General features: G+C 34.6%; 1 protein-coding gene and 1 long non-coding RNA gene across 6 annotated transcripts in view; one reads left to right on the top strand and one right to left on the bottom strand.

Moving 5' to 3' along the window:
* The window catches only part of LOC141500978 (serine palmitoyltransferase 1), a 524,715-nt gene extending 515,325 nt beyond the window's left edge, over nt 1-9,390 (bottom strand). For 4 of the 5 annotated variants that reach the window (XR_012472099.1, XR_012472100.1, XR_012472101.1 and 1 more), the window contains exons 1-2: nt 9,304-9,390; nt 5,889-5,996 (exon numbers count right to left, since the gene is read on the bottom strand). Coding sequence is in view for 2 of the 5 variants with exons in the window: in XM_074204602.1 (XP_074060703.1) it covers nt 5,889-5,996; nt 9,304-9,360 (165 nt within the window). In the remaining 3 variants the exon portion in view is untranslated. The remainder of the gene's footprint in view (nt 1-5,888; nt 5,997-9,303) is intronic. The other variant, XM_074204601.1, reaches the window with a different exon arrangement.
* On the top strand, nt 9,175-25,943 carry LOC141500979 (uncharacterized). The gene is made up of 4 exons (XR_012472102.1): nt 9,175-9,550; nt 11,527-11,675; nt 22,911-23,084; nt 25,527-25,943. It is a non-coding gene; the product is annotated as an uncharacterized LOC141500979 (long non-coding RNA).
* Nucleotides 25,944-26,924: the final 981 nt, after the last annotated feature.

Genomic DNA, 26,924 nt, shown 5'->3' on the forward strand with positions numbered 1-26,924 from the left:
AAGAATGGGTACAAATTATAGAAATCTACGAGTGAAGCACAGTAAATAGGAAAACTTAAATGCCCAGGGCAACTCAGAGTTCTAGGCTTCAAAGTCTGAGGTTCTTTTATCCCTATAGAGAACAGATTGAATGCCAGAAGTCACCCGCTTGAGTGGACCTGCATCTGTCTGTCTCTCCAATGCAATAAAAGTGCTTCTCTGATAGTCACAAACCACCCAAATAATGTATTAAGCAATTTTTAAAAAGTAGTCCTGTTATGACTACATTCTGTGGTTACTCAGTTCATTTTCTGGCTTTGTTTTTTGAGTTGTAAAGAGAAAAGTAGAGCAGCCTAGGAGGGATTTCTCCTCTTTAAAAAACTGAAGATTGACCTAGAGAATAAGAGAGTCCTTCCCTAATCAGCTCTTCAAAAGTGAAAGATTAATTTTTTTTCTGGTCAGCATCCATATCAGAGTCTTCTTCCAAAGAGATTAGTTGTTCGCATCATGAAGAGTTTGTCTGACTAGTTAGCTGGTCTCAACCAAGCTACTCTTGTCGATTTCTCAACTCCATTGACTTCTGATGTCTTGCTTCTATATGCAGGCTTTTATAAGTTTTTATCTGTTAAATCTCCAGCTGTTCTTCTGATTTCTCTCCTGGCTGAAATCAAGGCTTATGTATGACATAAAAGAGACTATATCCCATTGTCTTTCAGTAACAGAAAAGTCCTGGTTATCAAGGTCTCTTAACTTCCAATCTCAAAATTCTCAAAATCCTCATAATCATCATGTAAATTAACTCCTAGGAAATAGGTCACATCTGCCTTCATTAATTCCTTTATTTTTGTTCTTAAGTTGTTTATTCTCAGGTCCTCAGAACTGTCTGTGGTCTAAGCCCAAATATTAAGAGGTTTTTTTTAGCATGTCACACAATAGGCCTTTCTGTCTTTTAAAAATATTTTTAATTTATAGAATAAAACAAACATTTCTTTAATATTAAAAAAAAGACTAGAACTGCAAATCTCCCATGCACAATTTAACTATTCCTTTCAGATATACATTATCATGTAAATTATTTTATTTCTTCTCCCCTGAGATGGCTACTATTAGTAACAATTAGGTATATGTGTGTGTGTGTGTGTATATACATATATATGTATATACACACACATAAATATATGTAAAATTATTCTATACATATTTGTATTATCAATTCTTAGAAAAATTTCTGACCTACTCTGCCATCTTCCCCGGATACACCATTTCTTCTCCCTAACTTTCCTTAACCACATCAACTAGAACAGCCTACACCAATGGTCCTCAAACTAAAATAACAGGCTTGTATTACAAATAATAGGAGGCATGTATTTAACTACTTCTTACTGCTATAACAGTGAAAAACAAGTTCAAAAGTCACTAAAAATTGAGTAGGTCCATTTTTCTCTTTATTTTCCCTATATTCTTAGCAGTATTAATTGTTTCCAATAGCCTTGCAGTATTAATGTGGCTCAAAAAATCAGGGACACTGGAGATGCCTAAGTGATTTATGGAAAAAATCGGAAGGCCTTGGTTTGAATCCTAAATCTATTATTTTTACTACCTGTGAACCTCAGGCAAATCATTTCATCTTTCTAGGTTTCAGTTTCACCTATGAAACAAAGAGAGTTGGATCAAAATCTAAGGTCATTTTTAGTTCTAAATCCTATGAAGTCTTTATGATTCCACTTGCGAACCACTTCTACCTCTTGAGTTTCTGTGAAAGTGAAACATTTTTGAAACAAGTCAAAAAAATTTTCATATAGCACTTTTAGGATAATAATCTGAGAATAGTTTTCTTGTTCCTTACTAAACTATCCAAATCAGAATGTCAAAGTATCTTTCCCTAAAACAGATTAATCATTAAATAATTGTTTTTAATTAATCTATCCTCACATATTAAAAATGTGCTTACATAAAATTTCTTTAAAGGATCATATTTATGTGATGTTTTAAGATTTACAAAGCACTTTCCTTACAATAAATATTATCCACTTCTACAAGAGCAAAAACTAAGACTAGATTGGTTGTGACTAACACAATCTATCTAAGGTCTATGGTCACAAACAAAAAAAAGTTTGTGTACAATTAGAGCAAAACCAACAAAGATTTTATTGGTCAGCAGGGAAACCAGAAGTCCCAGATACACAAAATAGTGGTAATACTGGGATAAATTGTTATTATTATTATTATTATTAGTTTTTTTGCAAGGTAAATGGAGTTAAGTGTGGCCCAAGGTCACAAGCTAGGTCTGAGGCCAGACTTGAACTTAGGTATTTCTGACTCCAGGGCCAGTGCTCTATCCACTGTGCCACCTAGCTGCCATGGTAATTCTTTCTTTCTTTCTTTTTTTTTTTTTAAAGGTTTTTACAAGGTAAATGGGGTTAAGTGTGGCCCAAGGTCACAAGCTAGGTCTGAGGCCGGATTTGAACCCAGTTTCTCCTGACTCCAGGGCTGGTGCTTTATCCACTGCGCCACCTAGCTGCCCCTGGTAATTATTTCTTGACATTAATTTTTGGATTAAATTTTTTTAAAATTCAGATGTGCTTCTAAGTGAGGTCATCCTGAGAAATAAACAGAAAATATGTTGCCCTGAAACTGGGATTTACCTATTTTTTTTTTAAATAGGGTAAACGAGTGGTATGATTTAAAAAGGACTTAAATGTAAAAGAAGAAAACTTTCCAGGCATATCAAAAACCTATCTAGTGACTAGATTGTGGCATACATTAAGCATAGAGAAAAGATTTTGCTTTAGAAGACCTAGATTAGGGCTAGTGTCCTGACTGTTATTGAATAACTATGTATCCTTGGGTAACCTAGACCTCAGGAGAGGATTATATAATTTCTAATTCTAACTTTTATCTCTAAATCTTAGGATCCTTTGTATGCCCACCCAGAAACAATACACAAAAATGTGGATAAAACATTCACTATTAATAATAACAGCAAACATTTAAGCACTGAACCATTATTATCTCATTTGCTACTCATAACAATCCTGAAAGGTAGGTGTTCTTATTATCTCTATTTTATGGATAAGGAAACTGAGGCAAACAGAGCTTAAATGAAGAGAAGAGGGTAGAAGTAAAAGATATTATGAGTCTAGAATCAACAAGTGTTTGCAATTTATGGGATAGAAAGGCTGAAAGAGAATGAAGAATTGAGAATGATTAACATTTGAAAATAGGGGTGAAAAGGATGATGATACCCTCAAAAGAAACAGATGAGTTAAGAAAAAGAGGTAATGGTTTCAATTTGAGTTGTTTTTTTTGGCAAGGCAATGGGGTTAAGTGACTTGCCCAAGGCCATTATTAAGTGTCTGAGGCCAGATTTGAACTCAGGTACTCCTGACTCCAGGGCTGGTGCTCTATACACTGCACACCTAGCCGCCCCCAATTTGAGTTTTTTATGGAAAATCCTGTTGAAAATGTAAAATATGCAGTTATTGATTCCACTCTGGTACCTAAGAGAAAGATGATCAGAAGATCAGAGATGACTGAACCAACAGGAAGGAGCTGAAAAAAAAACACAAAAAAATGGAGCATAGGAAAATTTTACATTATACTACCATTTTTGTGATACCATTTTTTGATGTTTGTTTTTCAATAATAAGCTAATCAGATCTGTGGAATAAATTGGTAAAAACATATATGTTCTCATAAACAACTGACAAATATATAAGACCCCAAGATGAGAGACCAACAATGGAGAAAATTTGGTAACAGATAGCTTATCAGGTAGCCATCAAATTATTTGGTAATTGGTTAGAACTTGGGTGTAACCATAAGGGCCATAGGAAGAACTAAAAAACCCACAGAAGGCCTCCAGCTTTTAGACTTGCTTTTGGGTCAAGAATGAAACTTCCTCCCCCCCACCTTTCTGACTGAGGGCAGTGTTGATTTGCCAACTTGCCAATTTGAAGTTATTTTGAAAAAGTCCCATTACATATTTTTCCAGAGGCCAAGATGGCATGCTTCCGGATCTTTTCCCTACTAAAGATAAAGGAAGCCTCTACACTGACATTAAAGCTATAGATCCCACCAAGAAAAAGAGAAAATCCAAACAAGTTTTCAATGGTAGGATCTTCAGTGAAGACATCTTTCTGGAAATTCCAAAAAGTGAGACTTATTGCTCTCATTTTGAACTTCAATATTTTGATGCATAATTCCTCTCTCATTCTAAACAAGTCAACAAGGGTGTTTCTAGCATTTTTGTTTATGTGTCTAATAAGATCTCAAGGGTCAAGAATTGTCCTTTCATATGCTTCCCTCAGTTCCTAGTACCAAAGAGTCTCAAAAAACATTCATTTGATAATGCTTAATGGCTTTCCAAATGTTATATTAAAAAGCTCCAAGGAGTCCATTTAATAAAGTTCTTAGACGATTCCAAAGTTTCTAAGTGCACAGGGCAAGCCTACCACAGTCAGTGAGCCCAAAGACTGCTATCACCACCAAATATTAAATACAAGGATTTTGCAAATTCAACAAACTAAGGTTTACATCATTTAACATCTTCAGGACAGTGGAGTGAGTTCAAGTTGAGTCTCAGACACTTAATAATTGCCTAGCTGTGTGACCTTGGAAAAGTCACTTTTTTTTCAGGTTTTTGCAAGGCAAACGGGGTTAAATGGCTTGCCCAAGGCCACACAGCTAGCTAATTATTAAGTGTCTGAGACCAGATTTGAACCCAGGTACTCCTGACTCCAGGGCCGGTGCTTTATCCACTGAGCCACCTAGCCGCCCCTGGACAAGTCACTCTTAATCCCACTGCCTTAAATAAATAAAATTTTAAAAAAAGATAATTATGAAAGAAGAAATATACCAGTTAGAATATCTAACTTTTTTTGCAAGGTCTTTTTACAGACACAGGATTAGTGGCAATAGTCATACCTCAGAAAGTAGGGACAGACAATCAAATCCCTAATTATAACTACTATTCAAGTATGATTTTTATTTATTTCCTGAATGCACATAATGATCATTACATTTACTGTTCTCAAATATTAGAAACTGCACCAACCCAAATGCCAGAAAGATACACACCAATAAAGGCACAATGCATTTAGGCATTAATTTTGTCTTAAATTAAGTATTGAAATTTGTTATAAATTTCTATAAGAAAAAAATATTTTAAGAGAGTTTAGTGTTTAATAATTTTTGCCCCAAGGCAAATATTTTTATTTGTCTAGAGTAACTACAAACTGTTTACATAATTTTTGTGGACAAAAAACTCCTAAAAAATGTTTAGATAATTATATAAGTAGATCCATCACTTATCCCAAAGCATATTTGATATACATTTCCAATGTCTGAAACTAAATCTGGTTTTAGGAACAAGGTTTTGATCTTAGTAGTCAATTAGAATTGAGAGAACATTTCTTTTTCTTTGCCTGCAGTCTAAAAAAGACTGCAGTTTGAAACTTCTTTGTAGCTTACTCAGTATAGCTTAACACTAAGTTATGACTACCAAAAAGAAAGAGAGAGAAAAGCAAGCTTTCATGCTATAAAAATGTAATTTATTGACTACTTATCAGTAAAAATATTTTAGTATCAAGTCACAAAATAAGTAATAAACTTAAAAGTGACAGATCTTCAACATTTCAACACTTACTTTCTGGAAGAAGCTATTTAACAGGAATCAGAAGACTTCCCACAAATTCAATTCATAATTGCCATAAGAGTTATAATGATTCTGTACTATGTTGCAATTGCACATTTAAATTATATTCCAGAGACAGAACAAAATTCATTTAATTCTAAAAGCTGACAATATTATTCAAAATGCCTTGTATATAACATCTTACCCATTATAAATATCCCATTTTACATTAAGACATTCAGTAAAAACAGGAAAAATATTTTTAATTTCTTACCTTGGCTGTGAGGTCAGATCGTTCCTGTAACTTGTATGTTTTGGAGAAAAGAAGTCTGATTATCCAGAGAATAAGAATTCCTTCCAAAATAAGGTGGTAGGCAGGAGCCTGTAAGTTCAAACAACCCAATTGTAACTATATTAATTTCTAAAATAAGATGAAGTTTATTATTTCTAGTGGTACTTATGAGTTTAATAGAGGCTCTATAAGCATCCCAAAGTTTCACATATCCAAAACTCATTTTTCCCCCAAAATGCTTCTCTCCTCATCTGAGGATTAGCATCATCTTTCTAGTCACTAAGTTTAACAACGGAGGGTCATCCTTGACTTTTTTTTTATCTCCTATTAGATAATCTGTTGTTAAGTACTCTTGCCTAGACTATTGCATAGCCTTTATATTGATCTCAACCCACATTAATTCATACAGCAGTGAAATTTCTTTTCCTACTCACACTCCCAGGGAGTTGGGTGATAGGAGGAAACAATGCTACAGTGCAAAGGCATGAAATGGAATTACAGACAAAAGTAACATTGTATGTTGAAATTAATGAATAATATAGGTAAGGATCATTCTCTCAAAACCAGAGAAATTCATATTTGCTTCAAGAGGCAATAGCAAGTCACTAGAATATGAGTAGGAAAAGAAATTTGATTGCTGTATGAATGTGGGTTGAGATCAATATAAAGGCTATGCAATAGTCTAGGCAAGAGTACTTAACAACAGATTATCTAATAGGAGATAAAAAAAAAGTCAAGGATGACCCTCCGTTGTTAAACTTAGTGACTAGAAAGATGATGCTATCCTCAGATGAGGAGAGAAGCATTTTGGGGAAAAAAAATGAGTTTTGGATATGTGAAACTTTGGGATGCTTATAGAGCCTCTATTAAACTCGTTAAATCTAAAACTGAAATTTTCATCTTAAACCTTCCCCTCTTCCAAACTTACTTAATTCTGTCAAAAGTATTAGAATTCTCTCCTCTTAGATCTACAAACTCAACATTATCTTAGATTCCTCATTCTCACTCACTCTACATATTTTAATGAGTTGCTAAACATTACCATTTCTACCTTCATTGCAACTTACATTCTGACCTTCTTTTCACTCACACAACTACCACTTTATTTTAGGGCCCTTATTACTCCTTACCTAGATTATTCCAACAGACCCTAGTTCCTTGCATTAAAAGTATCTCATTATTCCAGTCCATCTCACACACACTGCTGCCAATGCGATTTTCCTTAACTCATTTCAGACTACTGATTATTTTCTTAACCAGTTCCAGTGGCTTCTCTCAAATATAAACTCTTGTTTGGCTTTTAAAGCCCATCACAATCTGGCCTTTTTCCATCTTCACAGGATTCCGTTCTTCCACACTCTGAAGTCCAACCAAATTTGCCCTCTCTTTTTTTCCTCACACAACATTCATTCCATCTCTCTACAAAGGGATGGGCCTTTGCTCCAATCAGTCCCCATTCCTTTATTTCCTAAGCAGCATCTGCATGAAATCTTTCTCAATTCATACTTTCTCCTAAAATACTTTGCATTTAACTATTTTGTAAAGATTATTAGTATTTATTAACTTTATAGTTATGCTGTATGTTTTTATATGAACTTGCTTCCTCTGTTAGAATATTTCACTTCCAATAGGAATTGTTTCTTTCTTTGTACTTGTGTCCCCAGCAGATGTATATGTTCAATAGGTAGTTAAGGAACAGGAAAGAAACTGAGGCTAGATATATAGATCTGTAATTTCTATATAAACAAAACTGAATCAATGAGAGCTGATGGGGTCACCAAATGAGGGTATAGCAATTTAGAAAAAAAAATAGAGAAGAAAAAAACTAAATGAAAGTGTAAAGGAAGAGAAGGGGACCCTGATTTCTTCTAACTACATCATATGCCCTATATACTAAGCTTCCTTTTACAATAAGGTCAACATTTTCATTCTACAGGTCAAGTTCATATAAATAGCACATTAGAATGGAAAGGGGAAAAAAATCTTCATGAGCAGCTCTGGAAATTTATCTGCTGCAACAAAATTCACTGTGGGGAAGAAGATAGCTAAATACTGAAGGCTATTAAATTACTCAGCAACTTTAGAATTCCCCAACTATGGTTTCCAGCAGGCAGATGTCTGAAAACTAATAAGTATCCTACCTCAAGGAAAAAACTGAGGCTACAAAAAGTTAAGCAGCAAGTCCAGAAAGTCAATAAACAATCTGCATCTAGAACTGTTTGAGGTCAAACCCTCCTTTTCTCTCAAGGAAATTCCATTCCCTCTACCAATTTCTTTCACCATACCAAAGAGCATAGGAGGTATATTGTGAATACAAAGCTTTAATAAAAATGAACAGAGATCCACAAAGAAACTTATTTCACTCACATTGTAGTTCATTATATAATTATTAATACTATCTAATTAGTGATTAAATGAAATTAGGTCACCATTAAATAAGTAGGCGATCACATTCATCTCTTGGTTTCGTAACAGATTGGAAGACATGAAACCTATTCTTCCTATCCTGGGCAAAAGAATTTTCTTTCACACCCAAAACAATAATCCATAAAACTCAAGTACAGTTTAACAATTATTATCTAGTTTCCAATGTTCTTCTCTATTTCTTGTTTAAAAAAACAAAAGCACAACAGCTAATTTTTTTCACTTCCCAAAAAGATACCTCAACTTATTTCAAAATCACAAATTATCCTCCTTTTTTATGTCTCCAAAACACTAGCTTCCATTCATACCATCATTCCCTCTCTGGCGCATTCCACTTTGAACACGCAGCTGGCTTCACTTCTAAAAAATCTTTTTTACCCTCAAACCCTTTTCTTAGTTATCCACCCTCACCCATGTCCCATTAGCCTTTCCTTTTCCATTTTATCACTGGTTATTCTCCCTCAAGGAGGGGGGAAAAACAGTCTTCTCAAAGTGTCTTCCAGATCTAGCTTTTATTTGGATCTCACCCCCTTGAATCTTTCATTTCTTCCGTGGCCATTACTGTGTCGTGGTTGTGGTTTCTGCCTTTTGAGTTCCCAATGCCTACACAGTAGCACCGTCCCTGCTAAGTAAATGAATAAATAAATAATGTGCTCCCAGGACTTGAGAGATTCTCGGCATTGCCCTCCTGCCCAATTCCCTCAAGATCGCCCCTCAGGGTTAACTACGCCGCTAATTGGCTGAAAGGTAGCCGACTTTTCTGCCCAACGCGCTCATTGGGTAGTTTCCTCGTCAGTTCCCTAAGACCCTCCGCCTCGGGCCGCATGCAAAGACACAGTTGTAGCGCTGGAAACGGTCGGGCGGGCAGAAGTTAGGCTCCTCGCGCCTTCTTCGCGTCCACCCAGGGCCACTTCCCTGTCCTGGGCTGCCGCTGCCGCTGCCGCTGCGGGGGTGTCGGGGCTCGGGGGCTCACCTCATACAGTGCCTGAACCATCTCCACCAACACCCACTGCTCTCCCACCATCGCCATCGCCAACCGAGGGAATTTCCGGGATCACAGAACGCCATGACGTAAGAGGCGCACAGGGAAGCGCGCCGGGCGGAGCCTCTCGGTGCTGCCTCTTCTCGTGGGAAGACTAGGCTTGCCGGGCAGCCCCGTCTGGACAAACCTGTTCTGATTGCTCCGTAGGCTTTTCGTCTCCTAGTGTTAGGAAAACCAGGTAAACGAAGGGCAAGCATGTTGCAAGCACATCTCGAATTAGTATTGGGATGTGCACCTTAAGTTTGTTCACTGGAAGTTATTTATCTGGAACAGAATAGACTTTTTCTGGAAGATTTCAAAAGCAGCATCCCAATCTAACCCTAGAGGAAGGTGTTTTTGGTGCTTTTTTCGCCTACAGACTGCAGCATTACAAGTTTCCCCAAAACACTTTTTTGTTACCCCCCCCCCCCACTGCTTTGGGGAAAGTTTGCAGATACCTTGGAGGTGGAGGATATCTCCTAGATTATGTTGTCCTGATATTTCCCTGGTGAAGGAACCTCAGGTTATGGATTCTTGCAGCCTTTGCCTGAATTCCCTTTCCAACTACTCAGACTGTACAGTCTTAGAGGGGAAACTTCCATTGATAAACAATTCTGCTCAGGATAGCTATTCACACCATTTCCCGATAGCTGTGATTTTTAGGAAATGTTTTCCTATACAAAAATCTGCCCAGCTGTGATTTACCCTCATTGGTCCTAATTCTGCTATCAGGGGCCAATCTCCCCTACCCTCATTCTACCCAGAATAAAAGCTGAATTCCTATTAGTACTTCAAGTTATAAAATGTTATCTCCTACAACTCTATATGTAAGATAGGTGCTACAAATATTATTACCATTTTACATATGAAGAAAAGACTGAGAGAGGTTGAGACAAGTCACAATGATAATAAATTTTGGAAGCTTTCTTGACTCCATTCAAAATTTTCCTAAATTCTTTGTTCTAGATTACTTTCTATTTCAAAGATGTGGGTTGTTAACACTATGCATAGAATATATAGTATCAGCACAGTTAGACCAGTATCTGAGTAGCATCTTGTAGTGGAACTACCAGAAATAAATATTGAGCACTACTTCTGTCTGCCAGACATTTAAGCACAAAAAAGGCAAAAAGACATTTCCTGCTCTTAAGGAACTTGCAAACTAATGAGGGAGACATGAAAACTGCCAAGCACAAACAAATTTTATTAAAAATAAAATTGGAAATAACCAACAAAAAGAAGTCACAAAATTAAGGGAAATTAGGAAAGGCTTCCTAATTGATATTCTACTTAATTGGATTATTTATCTAATTAGAATCTAATCACTATTCCTGTTACTATTTTTATTAAATAATGGAGTTTTAGTTGGGATTTGAAGGAAGCAGGAGTTGGAGATAAAGAAAAGGAATACACTCTCCTTGAAGGAAAGTCAGTGGAAATGCTTTAAGTCGGGAGTTGAGTGTCCTTGGAGAGAACCAGTAGAGAGGCCAGGGTCACTGATCACAAAAATAATGGAGGTGGGGTAGGGAGGTGTAGGAGTTGTAAATTATAAGATTGGAAAGGGGCAGGGGGAATTTGGGAAAGACTTTGAATATCAAATAGAATTTTACATTAATTCTGAAGATGTTTCTGAGATGATACATAGAAGTTTATTGAATAAGGGGGAAGGGAGAGTTGACAGCAAGACCTGTGAAATTGCTATATTATTTATTGAATGAAAATCTATATACTGTAATCAATATTAGAATTCATTTAATTTAAAAGACAGTTTCACTATTTATAATACTATAAGATGACTTCTTTGTCAGGGTAATTTTGCTATTTTTCTGGCTTCAGCTTGAACTCGCCCCACATTTAAGATAGGGGGTGGATAGGTGAATCCCCAGATTGATAAACTGATCTGCCTGGGCATAAGTCAAGGATTGCTTAACACTGGACTTTCCAGAGAATGATGATTAATTCTGTTGTCTTGAGTCTTCGGAGTTACCTCCTGTATATCAGGCTAAATGTAAGCCCATGCTATATACTGCCTTTACCAACTGAATAAAAGGCTGCTCTGCCTACTTTAATGCATCCCTGGCCATTGAGGGGCTCTGGTTGTCAAGTTATTGGCAACTACTAAGCTAAATAAGTTGATTATGCTTGGAGACTTTGTGCTTTTTCTCTTCATTACAGATTTTTATCAGGACAGTAGGTGACCCCAGATGGAGCCTGAGTGAGGGCCTTCCACCCTGGAACTTCCTCTGGGAAGAACTCCTTTGGGCTGACTGCCCTGAAAATTGGATTCCCTTTCAGGCTTTAAGCTCAATTTTCTCTGATCAAAGGTAAAAGCCTCACTTTGTTGAGGATGTTTTCAGTAAGCCTCCACTATATTGGGGATGATTTAGATTAGCCTCCAATTTACTGGGAATCATTGAAGTAAGCCTTAACATAGCTTCTTTGCTTGCTCTGATCAGCTAGAAGACTGTCTAAAAAAAAAAGGTAAAACTTTCAAAAAAGTCTTCAAAAGAAAAGTCTCTGTTTTCCTCTATATTTCCTCCATATTTGCAATACTTTGAAAATTGCAGAGATGAAAGACAATTACAAAAACTAAGGTACTAAATTTTTGTTTTCTATTGAAAATTTCTAAATGATTTGAATAAGTTTTTTATGAATATTTTGATGAGTTTTGGGGGTATCAGTAAAATTTGTAAAATGATTTTTTAAAAAATGAGCAGATCTTTGCTCAAAAGGGATTGAGTGAAGGACAGAGAAGTGTTAAGATAAAAAGAATAAGAGTAAAAATTCCATGAGTTTTAAAAATTCCAGAAATCAAAATGAAGTATTAAAGTAATATGTTAGAGTATTAAAGATCGAGATCAGAGTATTAAAGATTGAGATCCGATTACAAACTGCTCAAGTATGAGATTCAGCAAGGGCAGTCACATCCAATCAGCAGAATACTTCTAAAGCAGTTTCACTTTGTTTAGTCATCCAGTCTGAAATTTTTAGGGTGCCTCCCCTGGAATTGGTTTGGCTTTATTGTACAATTCAAATTCCTTAAAAGTTATACTTAAAAACAGAAAGGGAATGATAAATTTATTGCAGGAGGAAATTTGATTTTTTTTTTATTAGAAGGCAGAATGGGAAAATTTCTGGACCAGTCAGTCCCCAAAAGAATAAAAATAATTAAAGTTGAATTTTATTTATCCTTCCATTGATTGTTGCCTTTAAACAATCAAACTTAAGATAGCAAACAAGTTCTGTTATCAGTGCTACTTTGGGACTTCAGAATTTGGATGCATCCCAAAATACTTCCAGAGAGAGAAAAGTTTGTTTTAAAATCATGAAGCAACTGAAAAGTAAAATCTAATGTTGGGGGTTTTTTTCTGTTATGGCTATAATAAGTTAGGGTAAGAAAATATAAGAAATGAATTTAGCCTTTGAGCATCCCTTTGAGTAATTAAAAGGAAATAAGAGAAAAAGTTATACCTTGAGTCCTTCAGAAAATAACAGTTGTCATCAGATAATATTTTCGGTAGTACAATTCCTTACATCTAAAAATATTCCTAGTGTTTTGATTAAAAACTGACACTTTAAATCAAGAAATTATTACAATTCAAATCAAAGGACCTTTTAATCATTGTTTCCCACTTAACAATGAGGCACATTTTATTATAGATCATAAAGGATAATAAGCTGCCTTACTGTACTTGTTTCAACTTGAACCAGTTGTGACATTCATAATAGTGTTCAAACATTTATAATTTCACTATCTTTCAATCTCAGATAATTTTTAAAAATTAAAGCTTAAACTAACAATAACAGTGCACCCTGAAATTTGAAATCATGGCCCTTGCGAAAATTGAAATTTTAAATTGAATAGTATGATAAAAATTTCTCTTTATTCAGAATCATTAGAAAATTAACTCCTCTTATCATGAGAGGCAAACCTAAAACTCCCAACAAAAACTGAATAATCTATAGTATAGTATTGGAAAATATCACTGAGTTTTGTGAAAGAAGGAAGCAATTATGAATGAAGATTTTTCAAAGTCAAAGAAAAGGTGTTTACATTTACACATTTAAGAAGTAATGGTGGGGGCGGCTAGGTGGTGTAGTGGATAAAGCACTGGCCTTGGAGTCAGGAGTACCTGGGTTCAAATTCGGTCTCACTTAATAATTACCTAGCTGTGTGGCCTTGGGAAAGCCACTTAACCCCATTTGCCTTGCAAAAACCTAAAAAAACAAAAAAAAAGTAATGATGGAGTAAACTATAATTATATACATATATATATATATATATATGTATATACATATATATATATATATATATATATATATATATATATATATATTCCCCTCTGTCTTTGCATGGCTAAAAGACTGGATTGAGAAAATTTCTTATCCTAGCACCAGGATTTAGGACTATTTGTCCTAGTGCTAAGATAAATTATGAGTCTGTATGAAAAGGTCCTTTGATGGAAAAAAGCAACCCTGAGAGAATTCTTCGCATTTGCCCCCTGCATAACTAAAGATGTCTTTTTTTCAAAATTCCTGAAATACCCTCATTTCCAGAGGGCATTTCATCTATCCCTATGGCAGATTTTCAGTCTGATCCATACTGACTCTCTCCTGATCTGTTACCAAATAATTAAACTCGCCTTGAAGGGATCCTGTGTTTGCATGTGTTCACTCACTAACTGACAGGACCAGAGTGCTCAAGACCCTTGTGGAAGAGACTTTAGTTCCCCTCCCCAAGGATTGAGACCTGCTACACCAGCACCAAAATCAAATTTGTTCTTATATAATAGACTATAAATTGAAAAAGTTGGGTTCTACTCTTGTTCTATTAGAAACCAGGAGGGGGGCGGCTAGGTGGCGCAGTGGATAAAGCACCAACCCTGGAGTCAGGAGTATCTGGGTTCAAATCCGGTCTCAGACACTTAATAATTACCTAGCTGTGTGGCCTTGGGCAAGCCACTTGACCCCATTTGCCTTGCAAAAAAAAAAAAAAACTAAAAATAAAAAAGAAACCAGGAGGGATGGAAATTCAGGGAAGCCTGGAAGGATTTGTATCTGAGAGAGATTAGCAGAACCAGAAGAACATTGTACACCCCTAACAACAACATGGGGGTGATGATAACCTTAATGGACTTCCTTGTTCCATCAGTGCAACAATCAAGCACAATTTGGGAGTATCTGCGATGAAGAATACCATCTGTATCCAGAGAAGGAATTGTGGAATTTAAACAGAGACCAAAGACGATTACCTTTAATTTAAAAAAAAAAAAGTTGTGTTGTTTTATAATTTTGCTATCTCTTGTACTTTATTTTTTTTCCTTAAGGATATGATTTCTCTCTCATCACATTCAATTTAGATCAATGTATACCATGGACACAATGTAAAGACTAACAGACTGCCTTCTGTGGGGGGTGGGGGGAGTGGAGGGAGGGAAGTGAGATTAGGAGAAAAATTGAAAATTCAAAATAATTAATTTAAAAAATTTTAACACAAAAAAAAGAAAGAAAGAAAAAGTTGGGTGCTGACAGATCCCCCTGGTCATTGCCAAGTAGACTGTGAAAAAAGTGGTTGAGAAGATAAATATTTTCCTGCTTACTGAAATCTGTGACACAATACAATGAGAAATAGAGAGGGAACTTTTAACTTAGCAGTTAGGATAAGTGAGTTACATTTTGATTAATTTTTGGTTTATTTTATTATAAAAGCTTTGTGATTGTAACCAATTCTAATTGAGCAAAAGGTTTCAAAGAAATTGGAATGAATTTTGTATTTGTAAGCCACAGTTTTGTAGAAAAAGAAGTAATTTATATGATGTTGGGTTTTTGGAAAATGATATTGGTTAGTACAGGTGTAAAAAAGTGTAAAAAGAAAAATAAATTTATTAGGAAAAAATGCAACAAAAAATAGCTAAACAGAGAAAGAAAGCTAGACAATTAAACATCTTTTAGAGGTTTAAGATTTCTGTTAAAAATTACCTGGAGAATAATAATGCACCAGGCAGAGCAGCTGCCTGATGAGATAACTCAGGAATGGCAGGAGAGCATGGCTTACACCAGTCTCCTTAAGTGCCCCACTCGGATCCTTGGAAGGGCGATGTTTTGGGAATGGTTTTGGAAGGGTTACTATATAAGAGGGGCTTCTACCTGGTTTAAGGTAACATTTTCAGCCCCTGCTTAATTAGTCTAGCCAACAGACAAATGTTTAGTCAAGTTAACATTCAAAGTGACTTAGAATTCCCAAGATATAGGGGTGTCTTTACCAGAATGGGGTTCATATAAGCCAAAATGAAATACTTTAACAATGCAGAAAAGATTACAAAATTTTATTTCCAGTATATATAAGATTACTATACTTCATTGTCATGTAGACAATCTTGGACATGATTGGGAAATAAATACCAAAGGAATTAAGCAAGTGGGAAAAAAGTAAGATGGTTTTGATCCCACCGAAATAAAAAGATTTGAGAAATTTTTAGAGAAATACCTCTTTGATAAGTACTACATACTTGCTTTCCCCAATCAGGATAATTACAAAAGAAATTTTTTACAACTTTGAAGAATTAAGTGGAAGTTTAACAAGTACATATTAACTGACTGGTAGAGAAAATATCGTTTCTTTGGCCTTATTTAAATAGTTATGCTTAAGGCCTTTGTAAAAAAAAAAAAACTTAGTAAGTAGTTTTTTCTGCCAATTTACAATCAAAAAGCCTCTGGGTAAGGAGAGATATGTTCTTCATCTGCCTTCTTAAGATATACTGATAGGGTTAAATTAGGAAAATAAAAAGAATTAATTTGGCTTTTTGGGTGATTTAAAGAAATTAAATGGTTAGAGGGAGCTCATATGAATTTTTTTCTTTTTCTTTTTTAAATTTATTTAAGGCAATGGGGTTTAAGTGATTTGCCCAAGGTGACACAGCTGGGCAATTATTAAGTTTTTGAGGTCAAATTTGAACTCAGGTACTCCTGAATCCAGGGCTGGTACTCTAACCACTGAGTCACCTAGCTGCTCTGCTTGTATGAATTTTTGAACATGAGATAACAGAAAGCTCTTGGAAAAATTGAAATTGAAATATCATTACAAATTCTAAATCTGAATTTGATAATGCAATTTTGTTCTGAAAGTACATTATAATTGTGATATATTAGAAAATTTAATCAGTCTCCCTTATATGTAAAAAGGGATAATAAATAAAAGCTCCCACCTCCAGAGTTGTTAGAATAATTAGATGATTCTAAAGTATTTAGCATAGTGAGTACTATATAAAATCTAATTATTTTTATTCGGTTTTGGATTAAGGTAGCATATTGAAAGTGATACATGATTTTCTAAGAAGAATAAGTTAAGATTTTATATAACTACATTAGATGGAATTTGAGAAGTTTGCTATTATGTTTAAAAAACAAAACAAAAATCCCACATATTCTTTAAACCTCTAGTTTGTCTTATTTGTGGATTTGGGGAGAAAATCAAGTAGGTAATTAGAAATGTGCATTCTCTTTTAATTAGGATAATAAGCTTTTAGTTGCACAGTTATATGAAAATTTTCTAAGTTGTTAATATTAGAGGCCATTTCCCCATTGAGTTATTAAAATCAATGTGATAACAGTCTTTGAAAAATTGTAATGATGAAGTACCTTTTGACTTAAAATGTAGAATTCTTATGAGAAGTTTAAGGACTTTTCAACCACAGCTGTGATCTAAATATAACTGTGGAAGACCCTAAATTGTAAAAATCTAAAACAGTGAAGGATTATTTTTTTATTTATTTTTATTAAAGATATTATTTGAGTTTTACAATTTTCCCCCCAATCTTACTTCCCCCCCCCCCCACAGAAAGCACTCTGTCAATCTTTACTTTGTTTCCATGTTGTACCTTGATCCAAATTGGGTCTGATGAGAGAGAAATCATATCCTTAAAGAAGAGAAGTCTAAGAGGTAACAAGATCAGACAATAAGATATCTGGTTTTTTTTTTCCAAATTAAAGGGAATAGTCCTTGTACTTTGTTCAAACTCCACAGCTCCTTATCTGGATACAGCTGGCACTCTCCTTTGCAGATAGCCCAATATTGTTCCCGATTGTTGCACTGATGGAATAAGTGAGTCCTTCAAGGTTGATCATCACTTCCATGTTGCTGTTAGGGTGTACAGTGTTTTTCTGGTTCTGCTCATCTCACTCAGCATCAGTTCATGCAAATCCCTCCCCAATTGAAGGACATTTACTGGATTTCCAATTCTTTGCCACCACAAACAGGGCTGCTATAAATATTTTTGTACAAGTAATGTTTTTACCCTTTTTCCTCATCTCTTCAGGGTATAGACCCAGTAGTGGTATTGCTGGGTCAAAGGGTATGCACATTTTTGTTGCCCTTTGGGCATAGTTCCAAATAGCTCTCCAGAAGGGTTGGATGAGTTCACAGCTCCACCAACAGTGTAATAGTGTCCCAGATTTCCCACAACCCTTTCAACAATGATCATTATCCTTCCTGGTCATATTGGCCAATCTGAGAGGTGTGAGGTGGTACCTCAGAGAAGCTTTAATTTGCATTTCTCTAATAATTAATGATTTAGAGCATTTTTTCATATGGCTATGGATTGCTTTGATCTCTTCATCTGTAAATTGCCTTTGCATATCCTTGGACCATTTGTCAATTGGGGAATGGCTTTTTGTTGTAAAAATATGACTCAGTTCTCTGTATATTTTAGAAATGAGTCCTTTGTCAGAATCATTAGTTGTAAAGATTGTTTCCCAATTTACTACATTTCTTTTGATCTTGGTTACATTGGTTTTATCTGTGCAAAAGCTTTTTAATTTAATGTAATTGAAATCATCTAATTGGTTTTTGGTGATGTTCTCCAACTCTTCCTTAGTCATAAACTGCTCCCCTTTCCATAGATCTGACAGGTAGACTAGTCCTTGATCTTCTAATTTGCTTATAGTATTTTTTTTATGTCTATGTACTGTAACCATTTGGATCTTATCTTGGTAAAGGGTGTGAGGTGTTGGTCTAATCTAAGTTTCTTCCATACTAATTTCTAATTATCCCAGCAATTTTTATCAAAGAGGGAGTTTTTATCCCAATGGCTGGACTCTTTGGGTTTATCAAACAGCAGATTACTATAATCATCTCCTGCTTTTACACCTAGTCTAATCCACTGGTCCACCACTCTATTTCTTAGCCAATACCAAACAGTTTTGATGACTAATGCTTTATAATATAATTTTAGATCAGGTAGGGCTAAGCCACAGTGAAGGATTATTTTAAAAACTGAGTGGAATATTCCCATAAAACCATTTCAGGATTAATATTCCTAGTGAAGTCCTCTCAAGGTTAAGAAATATTAAAGAACAAACTATTATTCTTAAACTATTTCTAGAAGAAAGCCCCTTGGATTCCAAACAGGTGACTCACACTCACTCTCCTAACTTTTGGTAAGACTACTTTTACTACTTTACTACTTACTTCTAATAAGACTACTAGAAGGATTGTAGACTTTTTCCCCATGAGAAAAATCTTGCATTCCAAAGAAGCCCATAAGCCTCCTCTTGTTTGGTGATAAGTAGACTGTTCCTAGACCTTGCATTCCAACACAAGTTACATTACTTCAATAAGATAGTTATAATGCTGAAGGTTATTCTCGCCTTCTGGATGGTGAGGTAATATTTTATGAAAACCTTTCATTCTTTTTTTTGTTGCTAGGGTAGATTTTCACAAGTAGAATGTAACTGTGAAGACTAACCAATGAGTCAACAGAGAGTGACAATAGGGAGGAGGAGGGGATTGCTAGACCATATAATCTTGCTTGATCATCAATTTGGGGCAGCTCCTTGATCTTCACCACCTTTGTGAGACTTGGAGTGTGCCCTTTTCTTGATAAAAGCCAAAATAAATGTTTTTTTTTTTCTCAGAGGAGTATCCGTATTTTTTTAAAGTGGATTTTTATCCCACATAAAATCAACTAAATTGGTGCCATTTGACTAAAATAAAAATTTTATTTTATGGATTGTATTGAACTGCAAGATTGTTTAAAATGTATAACATGTTCAAAGAGTTATAATTTTCTTTAAACTAACCTCTTAAAGGGAAAAGGCTTCTTTCTTATTATTTACAGATTCTTTCTTTTTACAGGAGACCTTTCCTAGTACTTCCTATTACCATTTCTTTTCCCATGAGATTACCTTTTATCTACTCTGAATATATTTACATGTTGTCTCTCCTATTAGAATATGACCTTATAGATGACAGGTACAGAGTGTCTTTCTTTATATGAACTATTTTTATCACCATAATTGGCTCATAGTAAGGAAATAATTAAAGCTGTTGATTTTATGACCAATTCAGAGATTTATTAGTTTTCTCTTGGTTTGTCTTCCCACATTGCCTCCAATGCTGATTATTAAATCTTTGCTAATTTGCTATTTATCAGGTGAAACCTCAGAGTTCTTTTTATTCACAGTTCTCTTGTTATAACTTTGAACAATTTTTCATATAGTTGTTGGCAAAATGCATTTTTTTCTTTTGAGAACTCTTTGTTCTCATCTTTTAACTACTTATTCATTGACAGACATCCCAAGTTCTTAATTCCTTACATATCATGGATATCAGACCCTTTTTGGAGATATATAATGCAAAGATCCCACCCCCCCAAAGTCAGTTGCTTTTTTGTGTTAGAAGCATGGTGGATAGAGTGCTGGGCCTAACTCCAATCCTACCTAAAGTCAAATCCAGTCTCAGACATTTTAACCTTTGCCTCAGTTTCTTCAACCACAAAAATAGTATTAATAGCATTATTATTAACAATAATCCTCACAGAGTTGTTGTAAGAATCAAATAAGATATTTGTAGATACTCAGCATGGTGCTTGGCACCTAGTAGTTGCTTAATAAATATTTGTACTACTTCATTTCTCCTAGTTTCTTGGATAGTATTAATGAAAATGTTTTTCAAACCCCTAATTAAGATTCATCTTTTCATTCATTTCATTCTTCTTTTGTGATTTCTACTATCTATTACTTGTATAAGAATTGTCCTCAGTGTAAAAGTTATCAGAAATAGTTCTCTATAGTTTTTTTAGGTCATCATTAATATTTAGATCATTTTTAAGGTTTGTTTTTCTTTGGTAAGGCAATGGGGTTAAAGTGGCTTTCCCAAGGCCACACAGCTAGGTAATCATTAAGTGTCTGAAGCTGGATTTGAACTCAGGTGCTCCTGATTCCAGGGCCAGTGTTCTATCCACTGCACCACCTAGCCACCCCACCACCTAGCTACTCCTATTTAGATCATTTTTGAGATTATTATGACACTGTGGTAAGATGCTATTCCAAACCTTATTATTGCCAAACTACTTTTTGTTTTTCCAGAAATTCCTTGGATAATTTATTGTCATTTAATGAACTCATTTGTTTCTCATTCTTCTTTATCTAACCTGTTCTACAAATCTCCTATTCTATTTTTGGGGGGTTTTTTAGGGTTTTTTTGCAAGGCAATGGGGTCAAGTGGCTTGCCAGAGGCCACACAGCTAGGCAATTATTAAGTGTCTGAGGCTGGATTTGAACTCAGGTACTCCTGACTCCAGGGCCGGTGCTTTATCTACTGCACCACCTACCCATCCCTTCCTTTTCTATTTTTTAACCAATATCAAATATTTTGGATGTCACTATTGTCACTATTTATTCCATTATTTCCCCCTGAGATTTTAGAACTTCTCTTCATTCAAGGGATTTTTGTTATGAATTTGTAATGTTCTATAAAATATCCCTTTAGTAGTTGAATTCATTTAGCACTAACTCTGTAAATTAGACATTATTATTATTATTATTATTATTATGATTGCTATATTGGCAGTGCCCAGATATTAGCTCCGAATGTCTCTCTATTTAAATTACTTTACTTGCAATTATCTTTCTCCAAATATTTGAAGGGCTGTTATATGAAAAAAATATTAGACTTGTTCTGCTTGACCCCTAAGAAAAACTGAATGGTTGTCATAGAGAAACACATTTAAACTTATGTAAGAAAAATGTATCCTAATCATGACAGAAAAAATTAAATGGATTGCCACTGGAGGCTTTCAAGCAAAAGTTGAATGAGCAATTTGGAAGCATATTTTAGGAGGAAATTCTTGATCAGGTTTAGACTGGAGTAAATCAGATAACTATCAGTAATGCAAATTAAAGATAAAAAGATAATTAATCTTAAAACAGGAAAAACTACATATTCTCTTGACTTCCTTCTAACTTATGATTCTGTGATATATATTCAGTTAGTCATATAACCTGGAGGCAAAGAAGCAGGATGGTACAGTGGAAAATGTTTTGGCTATGGAGATAAAGGTCTGGGCTCAAACTTTTCCTCCAATATTTCAATTATTCAATTGACTAATATACATTTATTATATAACCCAATATGTGCCAGGCACTATGCTGAGCATTTGGGGGATACAAAAAGAGGGAAAAATAATTTCTCCCCTCCAAGTATATACAGTCTAATGGGTGAGACAACATGCAAACATATGTACAAAACAAGTTATAAAGAGCATAAATGTGAAATAAAAGGGAGAAGACACTGGAATTAAGAGAGGTTGGGAAAGACTTCCTATAGAAAATAGGAAGGAACCCAGTGAGATCAATGATAACCCAGTGAGTGGAACAGGAAGAGCATTTCAGACATGAGGGACAGTCAGAGAAAAGGCAAAGAGATGGAGTGTCTTTGTTGAATAGCCAGGTGGTCAGTGTTACTGGATCAAATACATATTGGAGAGTAAGGTGTATAGAGAAAGGAAAGGCAGGCTAGGTTTTGAAAAGCTTTGAATGACAGTGTATTTTTGTAATTGATGCTGGGGGCAACAGGAAGGCACTGGAGCTTTTTTAAAAACAACCAACCTTTTCAAAACTGATTTTTTGGGGGAGTCTGGTTCTCTAGGCTCCCCTACATGTATTCCTGTCTAATCAGCAAGCTTAGTGAAATATTAATAAACACATATGCTAACCTAATTCTGTTTTGCTCCTTCTTGAGGTCAAACTCTGGAGGTTCATGTTTATCCCTTATTAGGATAAACTCTGAATGTTAACACATTTCAAACCTAATTATTATTTTTAAAGTCAAGCTCACCAAGGTTTTATGAACTCTGATTAGACTAGAGAAATTGGGGTATAAAATACCCTGTTTGATAAGCTATGATAAAGCTCCCCGGCTATATATCTGGAATCACAGCTTTGAAAAGGGGATATCTGCTTATTCCCCTCCCCAATTCCATACTCTAATAACCTCAAATCAATGACTGTTTTGGCCTAGTCCATATTTATCTAAGCCTGATCTGGGGACAGAGACCCATGGAAGGTCTCTTCCGGGGCTACCCCTAAATTTGGGCATGGGTCCAAGTTCAATATTACCAGTACTGGTAGAACTAAAAGATGACCCTAGATTATTCTTTGACCAGTCTAAAATGGATTGATTTCAAAGACTAAAGCTAAAATAGATAGTTATCTGATTTATAATTTTTGGTTCATAGAAGTTTCTTTTTTCCCCTTTCTTTTCTCTCATAAATTTGTCTCAGCATCCCCTCCTCCCCCACTCTTTGTCTCACAACTGTCCTGCTGCTATTGTGCCCCACCCACACTCTTAGCCATCACTGCCACCGCTGCTGCTACTGCCTCCCTTCTTCATTCATAGATTTCTAACCCATCCAAGAGCAGAGCCCCAGACATCTGAATTAAGGACAAGAAGAAAAGTAAGTGTAATTTCTTTTTAATTCAGAAAAACTGTATTAAGTGTACAGTCAGTCTATTGAGAAATAACTTGCTATAAGGAAAACTGACCTTAATTTGAGAACCTAATTCAACTGAAATAGGATCCCCCCCCAAAAAAAACAATCTGTAATCAGCTTTAAACTAGGAATAAAAGTTAGATCACATAGTTAATCATGCTCACCCAAACTTTCAGAAATAATCTGGAGGAAGTCTTTCGATTATTATGTTAAATCTTAAAATTTTCAGGTTTCTTGTAAATCTTTACTTGTATTCCCTTGTATTTGAGTTTGAAATCTCTTGGAGGATGGGAATCAGGAAGACTGTAAATGAATCAGCTCCTCATCTGATAATCTCAAAGATAGAAGCAGAAGTTCCCAGATCTTCAGGGATAAAATTCGTGTTACTATCAGCTATTATAAATCTGAATTTGGTTTGATTTAACCCAAAATTTAGTCCTGAAGTAAATAAGTACAGTATATTTTGCTATTTGGCATTAAGAAATTTATTAGCTCTCTCTCACTCTCTCTCTCTCTCTCTCTCTCTCTCTCTATATATATATATATATATATATATATATGTGTGTGTATACACACACACACACAAACACACACACACACACACACAAATACATATTTAGTTAGTTATTTTTGAAAGACAATAAAATTAAGTGATTTGTCCAAGATCACAGAGTTAAGTATTAAAGTTCTGAGTCAGCATTTGAACTCAGGTCCTCCTGACTCCAGAATGGGTGCTTTATCCACTGCGCCACCTAGGTGCCTTGCTTTTAGCTGTATTGCCCCAAGAAAGTTCTATCTCAGTTTACTGTTCTGTAAAAGGATAATAATGATACCCATCTCTTTAGATCATTGTTAGGATCATATAACTATAAAGTGCTTGGCATGAGGCAAATGCTGTATGAATATTAACTATTTTTATTATCTTTTTAAATAGATATATTTGTTTCTTAACTTCACATGGGTTTTATATATGATAAGTCTTCAATGTTGATGTTCTTGAGACAATTGTCTGTGTAAAGTTATCTGGAAGTGCATTTAATTAAAAAAAATTAAAAATTAAGATTGTGTTTGGTAAGTAATTAATTTCAAGTGGTATGGGGTGGCTAGGTGGCGCAGTGGATAAAGCACCAGCCCTGGAGTCAGGAGTACCTGGGTTCAAATCCAGTCTCAGACACTTAATAATTACCTAGCTGTATGGCCTTGGGCAAGCCACTTAACCCCATTGCCTTGCAAAAAAAAAAAAAACCCTAAAAAAAAAATTCAAGTGGTAAATACATAATATTTTTATGATATTGTTACGTTCCTAAGTGACCTTATATTGTAAAATTTGGTAAATAAATATGTTATAATCTAGATATTATGAAATTAATATTGTTACCAGATTTGCATATCAGGATCGCTCCACCTAGCTGCTAACTTATGGCTGGAAAAATATATATGAATCATGGGTAGGAGGATAGATTGTAAAAACAATAACACAATCAGCCTGTAGTCCATGCAGGATATTTCTCTTCATTTAACATAAGCAAAGTGCAAATCAGGAAAGGGAAGGAATGCAACTCCCAAGCCAGAGTCTGCCTGAGAAAAAGAATTTCTAGAGACTAAATTTATTAGGTTGTATGGTGCTGATCAATATGAAAATCATAATTTTCTTTTAACATTGCTGACCATGTACTATAATATCCCAAAGTATTGTAACTGAAGAAATTACAAATTTCTTAGTTTTTATCTATATTGAAAGAAAATTCACCTAAATTTTTTTGGTATTGCTTTTGAAAATTATAAGATTATTAACTGTTATTTTTAATTAATGTTTTGATCAAGTATTTACATAGGTATTATCAAAAGAAATCTTCTATCAACACTGTGCAAGAATTGTTGGTGTTGTGGAATTCCTCTAGAAATCCTTACCCAAAATGGAATGTAATTTCTAGGCCTGCTTCATTTTAGGATAATGGCTAGGGCAATTAGCTAGCACTGTTATTCTGTAGGTTAAATGAGCTATGTGGAATTATTTCTAGTGATATATTTAAAAACAAAAATATATTGAGTAAATTTTAAAGAACTGGTAAAATTTGATATTGTAATAAGATATGTTCTCTTTGACTTTGAGAAAAGGTAAGACTTCTCATTATTGTAAAAATCTTTTGGCCAAAGGAAGATAATACATAAAAACTTTGTGGTTATTACAAATTAATTTGGTTTTTATAACTCCTGGGATTTATGATATTTAAAGCTAAAACTGAATAATAATTTTAGAAGTTATGAAAGGGAAATGTTTTTAGAGAAAATGTTTAAGTTTAGGAGAAACTTTTGTAAAAGTCTTTTGATTTGATATTGATCATAATTATGTCTAAACCTTGAGACCTTGGGACCCTGAATGTTCTTTTGAATTTTCATTCTTAGATTTGCTGTGCCCCTGATCCACCCTTAAATGGGTACTTTCAGAACCTCTCAATGACTTGGATTTAAAGTTAGTGATATTGCTGTTTGATCAGAATTTGCTATCATTCCAGAGTCTAAGGTAAGTTTCAATTCCTGAAGAATCTCTTTCAAAATGATGAGTATAATTAGGCAAAGGTAAAACCATCTTGTGGAACAAAAGATGTAAATCTATTAAGTTGTTAGGTTAAAGTTAAAAATCTCTTTTGTTATTTTCTTTTTATTATAAGAAATAAGATTTCAGTGCAGAAATATTATGTTTGTGAAGAGTAATAATTAATGAGCTATCTTGTGTCACCCCAACTGAAAATCATATTTTCTTTCTTATTTTGGCTGTTTAAATTTGTAAAAATGTATTCAAAATGCTTAAAAGTTACCTAAAGATGTTCTCTTTGTTTAAAGGGATTCAGAGAACAGTATATTTATGTCTATTTGAGTGTAGTAAATAACTGAATACATTTTACTATAGACAGTGTTTCATAAAATAACCATATTACATTTGGAATTATTGTATTTAAATATCCCAGGTCTTTGCTGTGTATTATTAAGCATCTTAAAGCAAAATAATCTGTACAGTATTGACAAGATAAGTTGTGATTTTTCTGTGAATCTCTTGCTATTACTAATGTCATTACCTACAGTCATTATCTAACATAGTTGATCCTTGTGAGCTGAATCCATCTGAACCTTTGATTATGGAAACTTGCTCATGAAAGACCTTATGGAACTGACAAGTGATATTATTCTAAGGCTGTCTCTTGCTATGATCAAGGAATGCTGTTGGTTCAATGCTCAGCAACCAAAGGGGGTGTTACATATAAGATGAGTTCTTGTGGGAGAACAATCAGCATGAGCTGAGGTAGTATTATCCTGACTCAATTTCTCTAACATGGCATTTATAATATCCCACCCAGGATAGACTGGACAAAGGCCAGAAGAACATTGCAATTGTCTAGGCAAAAACTAAAAAGATCTTTCACTATGATGACTGTGGCATGAGTAGAGAAAAGAGGACAAAAGAAAAAGATGTTATTGACATAAAATTGACATGATTTGGCAAATGATTATGTTGATGAATGAAAAGAAGGAAAATAGTATTGGTAATTGCTCATCTGTAAGCTCCTAGAGGATGCCTTTTCTGGTTTCCATAAGATGTTAGCATCTCCTGTCCCCCCAGAAAATACTTTGTATTCACTTATTTTTCCATGTTTTGTTACCTTCCAATAAAAACATAAATTCTGTAAGAGCAAAGATCATTTTACTTTTATTTTTTATTCCTAATGTTTGTTACATAATAAGGTCTAAAAAAAAGGGACCTAAATTAAAAGCTTATAAAATAAATAATTTTTTAAATCTTTGTTT

Source organism: Macrotis lagotis, chromosome X (assembly GCF_037893015.1).
Source record: "Macrotis lagotis isolate mMagLag1 chromosome X, bilby.v1.9.chrom.fasta, whole genome shotgun sequence".
NCBI classification, from domain to species: domain Eukaryota; kingdom Metazoa; phylum Chordata; class Mammalia; order Peramelemorphia; family Peramelidae; genus Macrotis; species Macrotis lagotis.